The sequence below is a fragment of the Dermacentor silvarum genome, chromosome 11, assembly GCF_013339745.2.
Source record: "Dermacentor silvarum isolate Dsil-2018 chromosome 11, BIME_Dsil_1.4, whole genome shotgun sequence".
Classification (NCBI taxonomy): Eukaryota; Metazoa; Arthropoda; class Arachnida; order Ixodida; family Ixodidae; genus Dermacentor; species Dermacentor silvarum.
Genome location: NC_051164.1, coordinates 105,602,063 through 105,617,930, shown reverse-complemented (window position 1 = coordinate 105,617,930; position 15,868 = coordinate 105,602,063). Strand labels below are relative to the sequence as shown.

Below are 15,868 nucleotides of genomic sequence, written 5' to 3'. Positions count from 1 at the left end.
TAGGAATTAAAGAAAAAAAAAAGACTTCGATTTGTTTCCGCGACTTGAGTGCGCGTGTGTCATGCAGTGCGTGCGACCGTTGTGACATTGCAAGTGCATTCAGCGTGAGCAGATGAGGGGCAGGGGCGACAACGAGACGTGACGCGGGCGCTGACCAACAGCTGTAACTGTGTTACATCGCGTTCCTGCCCTAAAGAAACTAGGGCTGTGTGAATGTTCGAAACTTTCTAATGACGAATCGAGTATTGCCGTATTATATTCGGTCTTCGAAACGAATATTTATCGACATCATCATCAGCCTCTTTTAAAGTCTACTGCAGGACGAAGGCCTCTCCCAGAGATCTTCAGTTATTCCTGTCTATGTGCTAGCTGATTCCAACTTGCACCTGCAGATTTCCCAATTTCATCACCCCACCTAATTTCCTGCGCTTCCCTTCACTTTGCGCCCATTCTGTAACTAACGGTCCACTGGTTATCTGCCCTACGCATTACATGGCCTGCACAGCTCCATTTTTTTCTCTAAATGTCAATTATAGAATATCTGCTATCCCCGGACCTAATATTAACTATTCGTAAATAGGATTATTTTTCTGATAGTTTCAGAATGTTTCAGAATCTTCAACTGTGCTCCCAATCAGAGTTGGAGCGAAAGTACGATCAATTTCATCCCCGCGGTCGTAGTAAGCATAAAACATGAGAAGTTATGTAGTCTACATTGCTCAGAGAGCCGGACTTTACCGGCTAAACCGCAATCATTCGCACTTTCTGATTAGTCCTGAGTATACGAACAAGCAGCATATTTGTTCCTAAAGCTACATTTGTTATATAACGTGATCAAGCTTATCAGCGCGGAAACAATAGACGTGACGGCAGTAGCGCACCCAGGATCTCGGCCAGGGGGGGGGGGGGGGGGGGGGGGGGAGGTGACAGTTTGCCAATACCATCTAAACAGCACTAATTTCGATTTCTTCACGGGAAATTGTCAAAAAATGCGCTTTTTGCGAGTGTGCAGACGATTGCGCGTCTTACATGTTAGTTGCAGTACTCGAATGCGCAAGGAAAGAAAAGGGGTTAAACAAAAGGGGGGTTAGGTCGGCCTCAGGGGGGGGGGGGGTTACAACCCCCGAATCCCCCCCCCCCCCCCCCGCCCCCGTCGGTGCGCCACTGCGTGACGGAGGGCAAATGACATACATAAGAACGTGCAATGTAATAACAGAAGTTAGCTAGCGTTAGTAGTAGTGATTTTATTGAAGAAGAAAGTAACGCTTATTTCTGCTGCCCAATAGGGAGCACGGCGCAGGAGCTAGCGTTATTAATACTAGGATGCGAACATTCGTTTGTATTACGATAGAGAGAGAGAGAGAGAGAGAGAGAACAACTTTATTAAAAAAAAAATAGACCCCAGTCCGGGTCCACTGTATTACGATAAGGATGAAAACATGTTCATTATTTGAAAAAAAAAAAGTATTCGATTCGCTTCTGGCACTGTTTGATGCGTATTAGATTTGGTCTCAAAATTTACTTTTCGCATAGCTCTAAGAAAAAAAAAAAAAGTAAACGTGTGGTGATTCCTTAAAAAAAAATTTTCCCGCATATCATATGGGGTATGTGCGATTTGATTATACGAATATAAGGAGATCCCAAGTGAAAGCTCATATGTGGCATATACTCGTATGGCAGATCTGACGTGCCTTTGCAGCGTTTTCTGTTGTATGCTTTTGTAGCGATGGGTTCATCCGGTGTCTGTCGTCATAAATACTTGGGATTCCGCCGTGGTGGAGCAGTGGATAGTGTTGCGCTACAAAGACCAGGGGTGCGGAATCGAACACCGGCCGCGGTGGGCGCATTTCGATGGGGGTGAAATGCAATAACGACCGTGTACCGTGCATTGGGTGCACGTTAAGGAACCCCGGGGGGTCAAAATTGATCCGGAGTCCCTCACTACGGCATGCCTCATAATCAAATTGTGGTTTTGGCGCATAACATCCCGGATTATGAAGTTAGAAATACTTGGGACAGACTGGCGGCCGACTCGCTGTGTCTTAAAGAATGATTCAATTGCGGGAAGCTTGTCGGGGGCGGTTTTGTTCTCAACTAGCCGTACGTCAGAAGCACGTGGATCCGTATCGTGTGTGCTGTACCGGCCCCCTTCCCATTTCGATCGCGCTCGATCACGGTACGGCGCGCTCACCTCGCCATTTGCCCCGCCTTAATTGCGCGCTTTATCACGTGACCTCCAACATTGGGCGTCCACAAAGCCACCCTTGCACGCTTTCCCTCGCATCCACAACATACGGCGCGCGGGGCGCGTGAGGATGTTATCCCACTTATATAGAACTTTATAACAATAAAGAAATTCAGCAGAGCAGGGGCAACACAAACAGCGGCGGCTTACATCAGAAACCGACATCGTGGAAATCGTCCAATAAACGTCAGCTTCGTGGTAAGCTACATATTTGATAATCACTGGGTTCATATAATTGCTAGACTGCAAAACGGAAGACATGCCTCTGTAGAAGGCATGCCGTTTTACTAAATATGTTTGGTCTAGCAGCAGTCCCAAAAGTCTGCGGCGAAGTACAGTGTCGATCCACGTTTTCCATAAATGCCTTCCGCGAGCACCTGGAGGCATTGCTCTGTGCAAAGTGAAAATATTGCTCCACATAACATACTTGCTCCACATAACATAGTACGGTTTTAAGTAGCTTACAGCGTTTGGAGGGTCTGGAGTCGTGGCGAATAGACGTTCCTTGAATAGGCTTGCTTGAATTTCAGCGGCTTATCAAAGGAGTCATCTCTAGACAGGCCCTGGCAATTCTCGACGGAAAAGTCAAACCCCACACGATCATCTGGTTTCCTGCTCATATGGGAGAAATCAATGGTGCTCCCGTGAACCTCAACGAATCTGCTCACAACGCAAGAAGCCACAAGGCAAGAAGATGCTGATGTTCCTGATTGCAAGGACCACCTCCTCACGTACAACGAGCTAACCAAGCACTTCTACCTAGAACGCAGGGTCTACCCCCCCCCCCCCCCCCCTCCGCACAGTAAACTAAATGGAGCTCAGGCCATTACGCTAAGGCTCTTACAAACAAGAACTTATCCGAACCCGCTATTAATCAAGATCTATCCGGAGATCTCTACTCCTACAACATGCGATAAATGTAACGACACCATAGATCTTAGTCATATGCTCTGGCGTTGCTCCGCGTTACGCAGCGACAAGGACAACACTGAAGAGCGGTGGGACGCAGCTCTACGCAGTCTCAAATTATATGAACAGCTATGGGCAGTCCAACGGGCCCGCGAAGCGGTCCCAACGTGGGAGCGGCCCGCTTCGGGCCAGGAAACTAGCGCGACCCAATAGACCATAATAAAGATTTTCCATCCATCCATCATGTGAGCGTCTAAAGCTACATAATTTTGGAGTTTAGTCAATTTAGGGAATATACCGAGTTTCACGCATGTCGCCGCTAATTCATCCGTTGTGAAAAGGCCATCTCGTTTTAACGAGGTCTCTTGAGAAGGTGATCAATACGAGTATGTGCCCATTGTTGGGAATTTGAATGCTCTACAAGCAATTAATGAATGAATAAAGCCTTTATTTTAAGGAAGGGGCGGCTCTAGGCCGCTGTTGCGGATTAGGTGGGAAAGAATGTGGGTTCCCGGATCAAAACGGGGATCTATTGGTAGGAGCACTACGGGAAAGCAAGCCTTCCAAGCCAACACAGAGTAGCATGCGGTGGACTGTCATAACCAGATCTGTCACCTTTAGCTCCAGGAAACGGAAGGGATGGGGGGTTTACACGCGTACAGTCTGCTCGTATGTATGTTTGTGTGTGTGTGTCTTGATGGCTGATCGCAAGGCTGAAGGGGGCCCGCCCCCCTCCGCCCACCGCAAATTTCGGTGGGAAGGCCAGGTCCCCCATCCCCCGCCTCCCATCCCCCGCCTTTTGACTTTAGGTCCTCGGGATGGCGGACTGCTGCGTCGCCCGGGCTATGGACCATGCCCCGGTTTACGGAACTGCGAGTCCTTAAGACCACTTGTTGAGTGATTAGGGCACATGCCCATGTAGGCGGATCCTCCCCACGAGAAAGTAAGAGAAGGTCGGTTGCAAACAAACGTTGGTTACAAACAGGCTTTATATTAAAATGAAGATAATTGTTAAGGAGTCGCAAGTAAAATAAGCAATAAAGAAAAGATCGCGTTATATTAATAGCTTTTTCCATTTTTCTATTTCGCGTCTTGGCGCACCCGAAAGATACAAACCAAAACTGCCTCTCTCGCCACAATGCAACTGGGAGTTAGGCCGCCTGAGTGGCCGCGTAACTACGCTCCGTATGTTTCGGGTTTGTTGTCCTCTTGATCATGCTGTGCACATTCTCATCACTGAATTTGCCATTAAAGCCCATACGAAGTTAGAATCACGGTGACAGCTAGAATTTGCACAAATTTACTGCTTTAAATATTGCGGCTCTAGGTCACGTGAGCGTAATAGCGCCACTCGGTCCAATCGCAGATTGCTGAAGGCAAGGAAACGTCTCCCGAGAAGTTGTCGTTGCTCTGCTCAGAGAGACGTTGTTCCAAACATGTGTAAGCGGCGCGGCATGTGTTTGTCTACCGCTTTTCGTCGCTATCAGATTAACCGGGGCATATTATGCGCTTAGGCTGCCTTTTCAGGTGGAATCGATCTCTCCTGACTGCTCTCAACAGCACGGCGAGCGGAAGACTGCGTACAGCTAGGTAGGAACAGGAGTATCGCCACTTGCTGCACAGAGATGTCGGCGAGTGAGATATGTGATCTCACTTTCGGACTTCTTGAAATGCAGGTGTTTCTCCACCGGTTTGGCCTTAAAGATGCCGCTGAAGTTCGCTGCCAACATCTCGACCATGTTCACACAGGCTCCTCTGCTGACGCGCTACCGCGTGGCGCAGTCGCTCGGGTTCAAAGCCGTCGAATGCCAATTTCCCTACGACGTCGGCGTCGACAACATCCGTAGTGAAAGAGAGACCTGCGGTCTGGAGCAGGTGCTCATTAACTCATATCCAGGTAGTCTGCGGAACGTAATACTTTCGCTTGTTAGCCAGTCATTGAGTAATGGAAATCGATGAGCCTGGTAATCGCCTATGAAGCAGGCAGTTGTCATCTCTGCTTAAAGGGAATGATTTTAAAGCGAGGCCTCTTTCCTCCGCTTTGCGGGGGATGCTGTCTTGCCGAGTAGACAACTTGCGCCGCCGGTTATGTACCACTGTGTATATGTGCCCGAATAGATCACGAACTTAGAGCCACTCGGTATGAGCCCTTTCTTGGCCTGTCTCGTAGGATTGGTATGTGGCATTGTGACATGGAGTATAGAAACCTAAATTAAATTTAGATATATGTACCTCTTTGTGCCATTCTCCTCTCATCAACATTCTTCCCTGGATAAGCATCATACATCGTCTTCCTGCTCGTGACGAAGACAGCCAACAGATACAGGTGGCAGGGCTGTGCATGTGTGACCCACTACTGCTGCTACCTCACTAGCTCAAGCAAGCAAGGGCGTCATTAAGTTCCCACAGTAACACGTTCAAAAAAACACTTGCCATTAGCTGTTTGTACTTTCTTCAGCAAGAACTTCTCCAAGAACTTGTTCCTAGGTATGCTACTTCAACATGTTTTAGAAAACACACCGCTAGAGTTTGTCATAGTCATGCAAATTACAACTACAAATTTCTACATTTCTGTCGCACAATGCGAGCCTACACCGAAACTTTTGGTGATGCTGTTGCCATTTTCCAGCCATCACACTCTACATCTTAGCGATAGGAATTACGATTATGCCCTCTGTTTTGTCAAGTGTAGTTCTGATTTGATACGTTTGTTATACCAGAACATGCTGTAACCACCTAACACCTCGTGACTTCCAGGTGACCTGACTAAAGGTGAAATGGGCTTCGCTGCAAAGCCAGGTTGTGAATCCGAATTCCTCAGCAGCTTGGAGACTACGATAAAATACGCCAAGGCCTTGAACTGCAAGAAGTATGCTTTTCACATGCATGGCTTTTACGGCTTATCTAGTCACTCTATCACATTAGGCATTTGTTGAACTGATAAGCAATCAGGACACTCGTAAATAACAGCAAAGCTGAAAGCTGATGAAACATGCTTGGTCAGACTGAATGGCACACTAAAATTTATATTCATCTGTATCTGTGCTGCTCTTAACTGTTATGCTCTTCATTGTCATGTGTGTGTTCTGTGGTCTTAGGTAATGTTTTATGCAGTACCAAGTGATGCTTAATTCTCATTAACCAATTTCCAGTGATGTCCTAGTACATGGTCTCTGGAAGTGTTCCTTGAGTGCAAGAACTGGGGCTCATTTTGCCAATGCACGCTTTTTTTTCGTTATTGTGAAACCCAGCCTTAATATGATCTAAAGAGAGGCTGGCTCACAGGGCTGGAGGGGAGGGTACTGCTGTGGATGTTGTGGTGGTTCCACAGCTTCTGTCTTCAAATCGGTGATCTCTCCATGACCATTTTGCATCTTTTTTTTTTGAAGGGTACATATCATGGCAGGAATCACGGGCACAGATTGTAGCAGTGTTATAGAGGAAACATACCTCACGAACTTGAGGAAAGCTGCAGAATTACTTGAAAAGGTAACATATTGATTTTTCGTGTTCATCTGCTCTCACTCATAAATCTGCATTGCCCTTTTCAGGAAGGAATTGTAGGTGTTATAGAGCCCTTGTGCAAGCAAGTTAAAGCAGGATATTTTCTCAGTAACTATGAACAAGGTATATATACTGAACATTGCATATGTGCGTCATACACTGCATTTGAGAAAAGCTGCGTGTTTTCTTTTCAGCTGCACGTTATGTCACACAGCTAAACCACAAGAACTTGCGGCTACTCCTGGTAAAGGCAGCATTTATATGCCTTTGGTGATATTTGCACGTGGTGTGCTAAATAATTGGACTATTTTTTTTTTTTTCAGGACATATTTCACCTTCAGATGAGCTCAGGCAATTTGACCAACACTATCACAAGTGTGTACCCACTTGTAGGTATGTGAAATGCTTGTGGGTACTTTGAACTTTAGTATCCATGGTTGTAACAAAAATCTGTTTTTGGTGCAGGTCACATACAAGTTTCTCAGGCTCCACGTAGGGATGAGCTTAATGCACCCGGTGAAATAAATTATAAATATATCCTCCACCTATTTGAAGAGCTTGGCTACACTGACTGGATAGGCCTTGAGTACAAGCCATCTGGTGAGGAATTGTTCTTACCTAGGCTCTAGTGTCTCTTAGAACATTGGCAAGATATTGTGCTGTCTTTAACTTAAGTTGTCTTATTTATTTTTTTTCAGGACAAAGCGGTGATGGAATTTCATGGATAAAAGAATATGGCTATGACCTTTGAGGAATGGCAGACATGTCGTAGTTAAGGGAATTAAATATTTTTCTGCAATTGAAATGCACGTACACCTCTATTAAAGCAAAAGTGATGCAATATGATTTATGTTGGTGCCAAAGACTGCCTCACAATAAGCTTCAAACTGCCATTTGTATGGTTGCAATTTGATAAGTACATTAGAATGGTACCCAAGTCAAATCAGTGGGAACTGTTCATTATCATGTTTTTTGTATGCAGTGGTATAGGCATGAGACTTAAAGTCTCATGCCTTTGCTTCATTTTATTTGTCAGCCAGCATCACGAGAACACGATTGTTCTCTTCAGGCTGGCTACAAATAAAATGGCAGCTCTGCAGTAGCAGTGCTGCCACTTTGTGCTGTTAACAATGCTATTGGTCAGGAGAGCCAGGTGGTTCCCCTGACCAGTAGCATTGCTTAACTCTACGATCTGGCAGTATTTTGTCTTCTTGCTTGCTTAACCCGTCGGTTACAATCCTCCCTTAGTATCGACCATATGGATGAAAAAGAAAGGCAGTGGGGTGTAAGGATTAAGGGTCTTGGAGATTGTCAACCAAGTTGTGCTGATGGGTACATGCAGAAGCGCACTGGGCCAGGTGAAGGCTAGCTGCATGGGTCTGAGTGTTGCGCTTAGCATAACGATGGCTTTGTGTCAGTTCTTTTGTAGACCAGTACAGGCAGTAGCGCACCCAGGATCTCTGCCAGGGGGGGGTTGACAGTTTGCCAATACCATCTAAACAGCACTAATTTCGATTTCTTCACGGGAAATTGTCCAAAAATGCGCTTTTTGCGAGTGCGCAGACGATTGCGTGTCTTACATTTTAATTACAGTACTCAAACGCGTAAGGAAAGAAAAGGGGTTAAACAAAAGGGGGGGTTAAGTCGGCCTCAGGGGGGGGGGGGGGGTTACAACCCCCGAATCCCCCCCCCCCCCCCCCGTCGGTGCGCCACTGAGTACAGGTCCAGAGTAGGCAGTTCAGGTTGGTGCAGGTGTTTTGTGAGACCATTTGCTGTCGCTCTCCGCAATGGTGTAGCCAGGGCACGTGCTTCCCTCCCCAAAACTAGTATGTGGCTTTCCAGCCCCCCTCCCCCCCGCCTTGAAAAAAAAAAAAAAAAAATCTTGCTACGCCGCAGGCTCTCTGGAACAATTTCATCTGTGTACTTGCTCATCCCTCCCTTGAACTACTGTCAGGTAGCTAGTAAGTGAAGAGAGTTTTGTACATTAAGCCGACTTTTCGGCTTTCATGGCTGCTTGTGAGCGTGCATTGGCAAGGGATTGTCTGCTTATAACCGGCATGTTCATCTCTAACGATCGTATCTGTAAGGGATGAACACAAGACAAAATGTGCATTTTCTGATGGCATGTGATTCGGCTGGGGTCTGCGCGGTTACTAGCGCGGTGCCGTAGATGTGCTGTGCGGTTCACAAGTTTCCCGGGGAAACCTTTGTCATCTGTAAGGAACGCTAGAAAACATTAAAAAAAAGGAAAAAAAAAAAAAAAAACAGTGTTTCAGACATGGCAGTCATGACGCAAAAGCCAAAAGAGTAAAGACAAGAAAAAAAAAAAAAAGTTGATGTTCAAAAGTCGACGTCCATGACGTGTTTCCGGCTTTCAAAAACGCAACAAGGTAGTTCGTGTTCCATGTTACAGCGCTTTCCTGGACTTTTCGTGCCAAAATCGTGTTCGGCGCTTTACCCGAAAAAGCATAGCCTTTAAGGTCTACAGTTTAAATCTAGAGGAAGCCATCCTATGAGCCGTGGATTTGGACAACACTATAGCATCGCCTTCGAGATTATTATTTGATACTGTGAGGAAGCCACCGCAGTCTGATTAGATGTCTATCAATGTTTCTTTAATTAAGATTATAATGCTTTGAATTAAGCTCCAACTAAAAGAAACCACTACTGGAAACGCTGGATTTAATTAGGGGTCGACACGCTTTACAAACACGTTTTTTTTTAGTTGTGGCCTCCGAGATTGACAACGGTGCGGCCTTTTAAATCTTGGACGCAAGCCGCAAGCCCAGAAAGCTAGCATGCTCGCATGATTTTAAATCGCGGCGGGCCAGCAGTCGCCGCTCGCTCTTGCCTGTTCACTATCTCACGGGTTGGTGTGTTTTCTTCATTCGCGTGCGCACGCAATGGAAAATCCGTGCGTTCAAATCTCGCCCATCGCGATAACAGGTACCGTGACAGTCGAGCACCTACAAAACAACGGCACACCGGCTCGCAGGGCGACGCATCAGAACGCCGAGGCCGCTCTCTACAGAAACGAATTTCGGGACATTTTACTCAGGGCGCGCTTGGGACCGCGCTCAGTGGTGTATTCTCTGCAGAATGCCGTGGTACACAAGAAGTTTTTACGGGAAGGGAAGATATCGGTCGCCCTCAAGGATGAAAAAGTGCACCTCTATTTCTCGAACTGCCCACCCAGCAAACTTTGCACGTTCGTCAAGTTTCTGGACGCGAAGAAAGCGACGCAAGGACCCATCGCTACTGTTCGCGAACGGTTGAAGTCGAGCAAGCAGAGAGTGATTGAGGAGATAAGTCCGTTAATGCTTCGCGACGCTAACGCAACCCAGTCTCAGGGTGTGAAGAGGCCCCTCTCAAAAGACAACCAAACTACACCGACGGGAAAGAAGAGCCGACCGATGGCACCTGGCGATGTCAAGGTAGCACAGAAAAATATGATTTATGATTTCAGTGCTCGTTTACATTGCGCTACCTTTGTTTTTAATGATGCATATACATGCACACGAAATAAGTGTTGCAGCCAAGAATACATTTCAAACAAAACACAAATAGAACGAAAACTTGTGCGAGTAATGTTAGCTTTACCACATGCTTTGTATTGTGTACTCTTGGGATTCTTTTCTGCCACTGAAACAATTTCATGATTCTATCTTTTGATGACTAAATCAGTCGTATTAATTAATGCCAAGTGAGAAGTGCAGGCCAATATTTCAGTCGAATGATGAGTGACAACCATGTACTGGTCCTGATGTTGTTTGCAGCCTGGGAGGAGCCTGAATCCTGTACAGTTGACCTTGGAGCAAAAGACTGTTCTTAGTGCCGTCTTGGCTGGCCGCAGTGTGTTCTTCACTGGTGGTGCAGGCACGGGGAAGTCTTATCTCTTGAGGCACATCTTGTCATCGCTGCCCCCACAAGATGCATTTGCCACGGCTACGACTGGCATTGCGGCTGCTCAGATTGGTGGCACTACGCTGCATTCATTTGCCGGTAACTGTTGTTTCATCTTTTGAATGTACTTCCGTGTTGATGAAATTGCATGTAGTATGTATGCGCAGTCATGTAACAGATGCCTTGTAGAATGCTATTTGGTCATTTGAGCAGTGCACATCTTATGTGTGCATTAGCCTGTGAAAATTGGCAGCAATGTGCACCAATTTGCTTAGGCACAGTTAATAGTGAAGTATTCTGCGATAGGTATTATTTTCTTGGATTGCACTTAAATATTGACACGTATACATGTTTATCTTTCACCGGTGGCCGCTTTCCACTGGGTAACAAATGTTAAACGTTATTGCTCGGCACAGGACGCGCCTGTATCGGAAGTTCTAGAACGTTATCGATGCTACGTGGCATCTGAACATTGCATTGATAATATTGTCACAGCTACGTGACAATATCATCATTGCAATGTTCAGATGCCCCTGCTATATTATGAGTAATCTAAAGCTTCTTTGGCCTTAAAGAATACTTGGCCACTGACTTGACTTGACTGGCAACAAAGTAGACAATGTTGAAGCTAGAACATTTTTGTTGAGATTGCCAAAATGATTAGTATTAAGAAATAAATGTGCAACTACACATGCTTTCATCTTTGAATTGACTTGTCCAGCGTAAGAAACAACATGGACGACAAAGAAGGCTGTCAGTTCTGTTATACATGTTTTGTATAGCTTATAAAGAAACCATTCACTGCGTCACTGGGCTCGGCTGAACAGTTGCCAATAGGCACCTGAAAAAAAATTTACTCTCACAGAAGTTATTTAGCAGTTAGCATTGAGTGACCATAAAGTTTTTCAACCAAACAACTTAGCATTGAGTGAAACCAAGAAATTTTGCTGCACCAAATTTGCCGTGGCATTATATTCACACTGTGTTGTGCACATATTACTGGCTACACAAATCAGGCCAATCTGTAGTCAACACTACCAGGGGTCTTCAACTATGGAGCTTGTTTTGCAACCAGCCCCTGCGTGTAAGTGAAAGATGCCAACTTCACTCCTAGAATGCATTGGCAGGCAGCAACAACGAAATGCACTTTTTCTTGGCCCATGCCATGGAGGTTTGGCAGTATGTATAATGAGGGCTGTGCTAGACGTTTCGTACAGCACTGAACTGCACTTGTGGCATTTAAGAAAGGTACCGTGTCGCAAATGTGTGCATCTCTTTGTGTCCTTAACATCATTTTTGCTGCTTTTCCTCTCCTCTATGCGGAGTAGTACTGCTCATGCTGTAAACTTTCACTTCGATTACCAATTACATACACTTGCATAATACAAGTGCACCCTCCACAGTAACCTATTGGCTATAGCGTTGTGCTGCTGAGCTTGAGGGTGTAAGTTCAATCCCAGCTACAGTGGTTGCACTTTAATGGGGTGAAATGAAAAAATGCTGCTGTACCTACATTTAGGTGCATGTTAAAGATCCCCAGGTGGTCACCATCACTCCAGAGCCCCCCACTACGGCATGCTTCGTAATCAGATCATTGTTCTGGCATGTTAAACCCCATAATGTTTTTAACAATATTACTGCTTGACTGGACTGAGTTGCTTCATGTTGCAGCCCTCATCATTCTTACATAAGCTGCTTATCAGTGTATTATCATGTGCTGACACAGTATAAATATTATCTATATTCAAACCAGGTTGGGTCTGCTTTTCTTCGCCTTCTTGAGGATTCTGGTTTTTCAGGTGCATTCACTGCACCAAATTCGCCTTGGCATTATATTCACACATTGTTGTGCGACCATGCGAGCCCTAAGACCACGCAGTGGCTGCTTGGCACATGCAATGCTACTTGGCTAAATACTAAGGGAAGGGTGAATAAATGGTTCTGTGGTAGTGACCAGTAAAAGAGGGCCCGGGGATCATTGGCATAAATGTGGAGGAATGCTAAATAAAGAGAATGTTACTCTTTTAGGGCAATAGGGTAAAATTCCAGGCTCTGTTAACAGACATTGCAAACCTTAAGAGCCTTGGATAAATTCAGCAGAAAGGTCATAGTAATAACTTTGGTAGCACCACATTTCATAGTGGATGCTCATAAATCCATTCAGTCTGCTGTCGCCTAGACAGTATTGCCACACTTTGCACAACCATAGCCGCTTGTATATTGTCATGCGGGCGAAAATGCAAAAACAGCCATATCCCGTGCATTGGGTGCACGTTAAAGATCCCCGGGTGGTCAAAATTAATCCGGAGTCCCCCACTGCGGCGTGCCTCTTAATCAAATCATGGTTTTGGCACATGAAACCCCAGAATTGAATTCATGCTTCATGTATTTTTTTTTAATGCCAGCCCAGTGATGGCCAGATTGGTTGGTCACTGAGAGGGCGCCACTTTACCAGTAGTTGGTCACAGTATATGGGGCATGGTTAGGGTCGCATCAACTATCCTTCATCGCACGTCATACAGAAACTGAGAAGCGGACACGTAGAGGCAGCAGCGCCAGCTTAAGTTGTTCATGCTCTAGCAACAATGGGTATAAAGTGACTAGGAATGTGGTGCCACTGCAGTGGACCACTGGCTCCTATGCATTACGGAGTGAGTGGGTCGGCATTGAAAAATACAGGAGCCTATGGCACAACTTAAGCATCCATTTCCGTGATTTCCTGTGTCCCACACCACAGTGGCATATGCTTCTCCTGACAGGTGTTGGAACAGGCACGGCCACGGTGGAAGCGATGATGCAACGAGCTATGCGACCACCGTGGGTCAACCAGTGGCGCCGTTGCAAGGTGCTGGTGGTGGACGAGGTGTCTATGCTGGACGGACGTTTCTTCCACAAGCTCGAGCGGGTGGCCCGGTTGGTGCGCCGCAGTGACCGTCCCTTTGGTGGCATCCAGCTGGTCCTCTGTGGTGATTTCCTGCAGCTCCCACCAGTCTCTCGGAAGGAGGAACCGGCACCAGTCTACTGTTTTCAGGTATTCCGTTACACTGTTGCGCTACTGTAGCTAGGAGTGGCGTGCATTGGTACTGATAAGACAAGCTGATGTAAGGTCAAATCTTGATTTAAGAAAACCTGGTTTTACGAAATTCTAGAATAAATGAAATGTTTTTGGTTCCGCAACATGTTGGTTTGGTTCCCAATGCATTCATGTTGAAATGCATTGAAACCTTGAAGCAATGAAGTAAACTCAATGCCTCATCGGATTTAAAACAGGTCATAAACCACACCTCAGGCTTGGTGAATAAACACATTCAGCAGATAGTATATGCTGCTGTGAACATCTCGGCCAAATTACGAGCTTCATATAGTATGATCCACAGCTTCGGCCACTTCACAAAAGTGTGTAACGTTCAATCTAACTACCTCGCAACGAAAACAAGCTTTACTGAGCAGGTTTTCAGTAGTTTGTTGGCCTCCTGTTCAACTTCAAATAAGGCTTTGTGTGAGACTAGCTTTCTTTATTTTTTTATGTTGTCCCCTAAAAAGTGCATTAGCGAAGCCCTACTGTAATTGTCCTGGAGCCACACAGTGACATCGTTGGCAAAGGTGAGGGAGTTTTCGGATTAATCCATTGATTGGGTGTAATATCCCAAAGCAAGGCACCATTGGCTATGAGCGATGACGTATTGGGAGGCTCTGGCATTGACTTCCTAGGGATCTTAAACGTGTACACAACGCATAGTACATGAGTGTCTTTGCATTCTGCTCCCATCAGAATGAAATTGTTGTGTTGTTGCTGGGAGTCGATCCCATAGACCTCATGATCAGCTGCAGAATGCCATAGCCACTGAGGTCCCAGCGGGGATGTTGGAGTTTTCGAGGCCAAGTAATTAAGTAGAGGAGGCAGGGTGGCAGCCTCAGGGGTGAGCCATCATCAAAACATAGTGAAAACAGAGGGGGTGTATAGAAACAAGGTCGACCCCATGGCTGCTCAGATGTTCACACTTTAATTCCTGTCGACACCTGCAGCCGCATCATTCCATGGCCTGGCAGTTTCGGTCACACTTCCAGCCATAGTAGCAGTCCCAAGTTTCACTGCACCAAATGTAAAAAGCTGAGACAGACACCATGGCTGCACAGATCTTCATCTTTAATGTAACACTAGTCTCAATGATGATGGTACGTTCACGGGATGTGGCCGTCGTCATCTTCTATTTTCAACTGAGGGGCTGGTTTAATGCATACTCAGTTTTGTAAGCGCTGAAGTGCCAAATGTCTCGGGTAGATGGGGAGAGGGGGGTTACCCGTGCCTCAGGCTCCTCCTCTCTGGGTCTGCCAGTAGCGGGGCGGAAGGCAAGCCCTAAGACCATGCAGTCTGCTAACAGAAGGGTTGCAGTCCCCACGTGACCCGCAGGCGGTGTGTTCACGGGCTGTGGCCGTCGTCATCTTCTATTTTCAAATGAGGGGGTCAGAAAATGAGTCAGAAAGACTTGTGAGCCAGAGTTTCCTCTTGAGAAAAAAGTTGGTGTGTGTTTCTGTAATTATGTGTTTCAGTGTCAAATTGGCTACCGCTGGCACCGTTCCTTGAGTAACGGAAGACTTTGTGTATGCTGCAATTTGCAGACATCCGCTTGGCGCCAGTGCGTCCATGTCACACTGGAGCTGAAGCAGGTGCACAGGCAGAGTGATCCCAGGTTCATCTCTTTGCTGCAGCAAGTGAGGGTAGGCTCCTGCCCCGACTGGGTCGAGGAAGTGCTCAAGAAGACAGCCAGCCGCTGTCTTGAAACAGGTGTGTTTATGACAGTTCTCTCACTATGTATTAATAAGTGATGACAATGTCTTGTAGCAAAGGTGTACCCGAAAACAAAAATTGTTTAAGAAGAGGACCTGCCTCTCTGCTGCCAACTCTGCTGCTGTTGGCAGCGGATGGGAGCTTGTGATTTGGCTGAAACTGTGGTACTTGCCATCTAGCCGTGAGTGACATTGCAAGTTAGATATGAGTCATTCCCCGCGAAACGTCCCAGCCCAAAAAGCGACCATTGTTGATTTTCTTGAAAAAAATGGGGTTAGATGGCTATTGTGTGAATAAGGTTTCACCAAAGTAATTTTGGTCGAAAAAAAGTTTTTGATCACGTGAGCAAGTTTCCACGAAGAAGCATTAGTTGGTGGAGGTAAATTTTTTTATTCAAGTCTGAGACTAGGAGTAATGACAAATTTATTTTAGAGCATTCTAGGGCATCCTTCTTTCATTATAATGTGATAACTGAATGCATTTTAGAATTCATCGATTATTTGGTCAGTAAAAAAGCT

General features: G+C 46.0%; 1 protein-coding gene across 5 annotated transcripts in view; it reads left to right on the top strand.

The window, feature by feature from the left end:
* Positions 1-4,362: 4,362 nt before the first annotated feature.
* The window catches only part of LOC119432919 (putative hydroxypyruvate isomerase), a 45,225-nt gene continuing 33,719 nt past the window's right edge, over positions 4,363-15,868 (top strand). The window contains exons 1-10 of one of the 5 annotated variants that reach the window (XM_049658584.1): positions 4,556-4,594; positions 4,669-4,744; positions 4,831-5,051; positions 5,912-6,023; positions 6,544-6,643; positions 6,706-6,781; positions 6,853-6,902; positions 6,982-7,051; positions 7,124-7,258; positions 7,357-7,504. In XM_049658584.1, coding sequence (XP_049514541.1) covers positions 4,591-4,594; positions 4,669-4,744; positions 4,831-5,051; positions 5,912-6,023; positions 6,544-6,643; positions 6,706-6,781; positions 6,853-6,902; positions 6,982-7,051; positions 7,124-7,258; positions 7,357-7,409 — 897 coding nt within the window. In that variant the 5' untranslated portion in view covers positions 4,556-4,590 and the 3' untranslated portion in view covers positions 7,410-7,504. The other 4 variants (XM_037700067.2, XM_049658583.1, XM_049658580.1 and 1 more) reach the window with 4 other exon arrangements.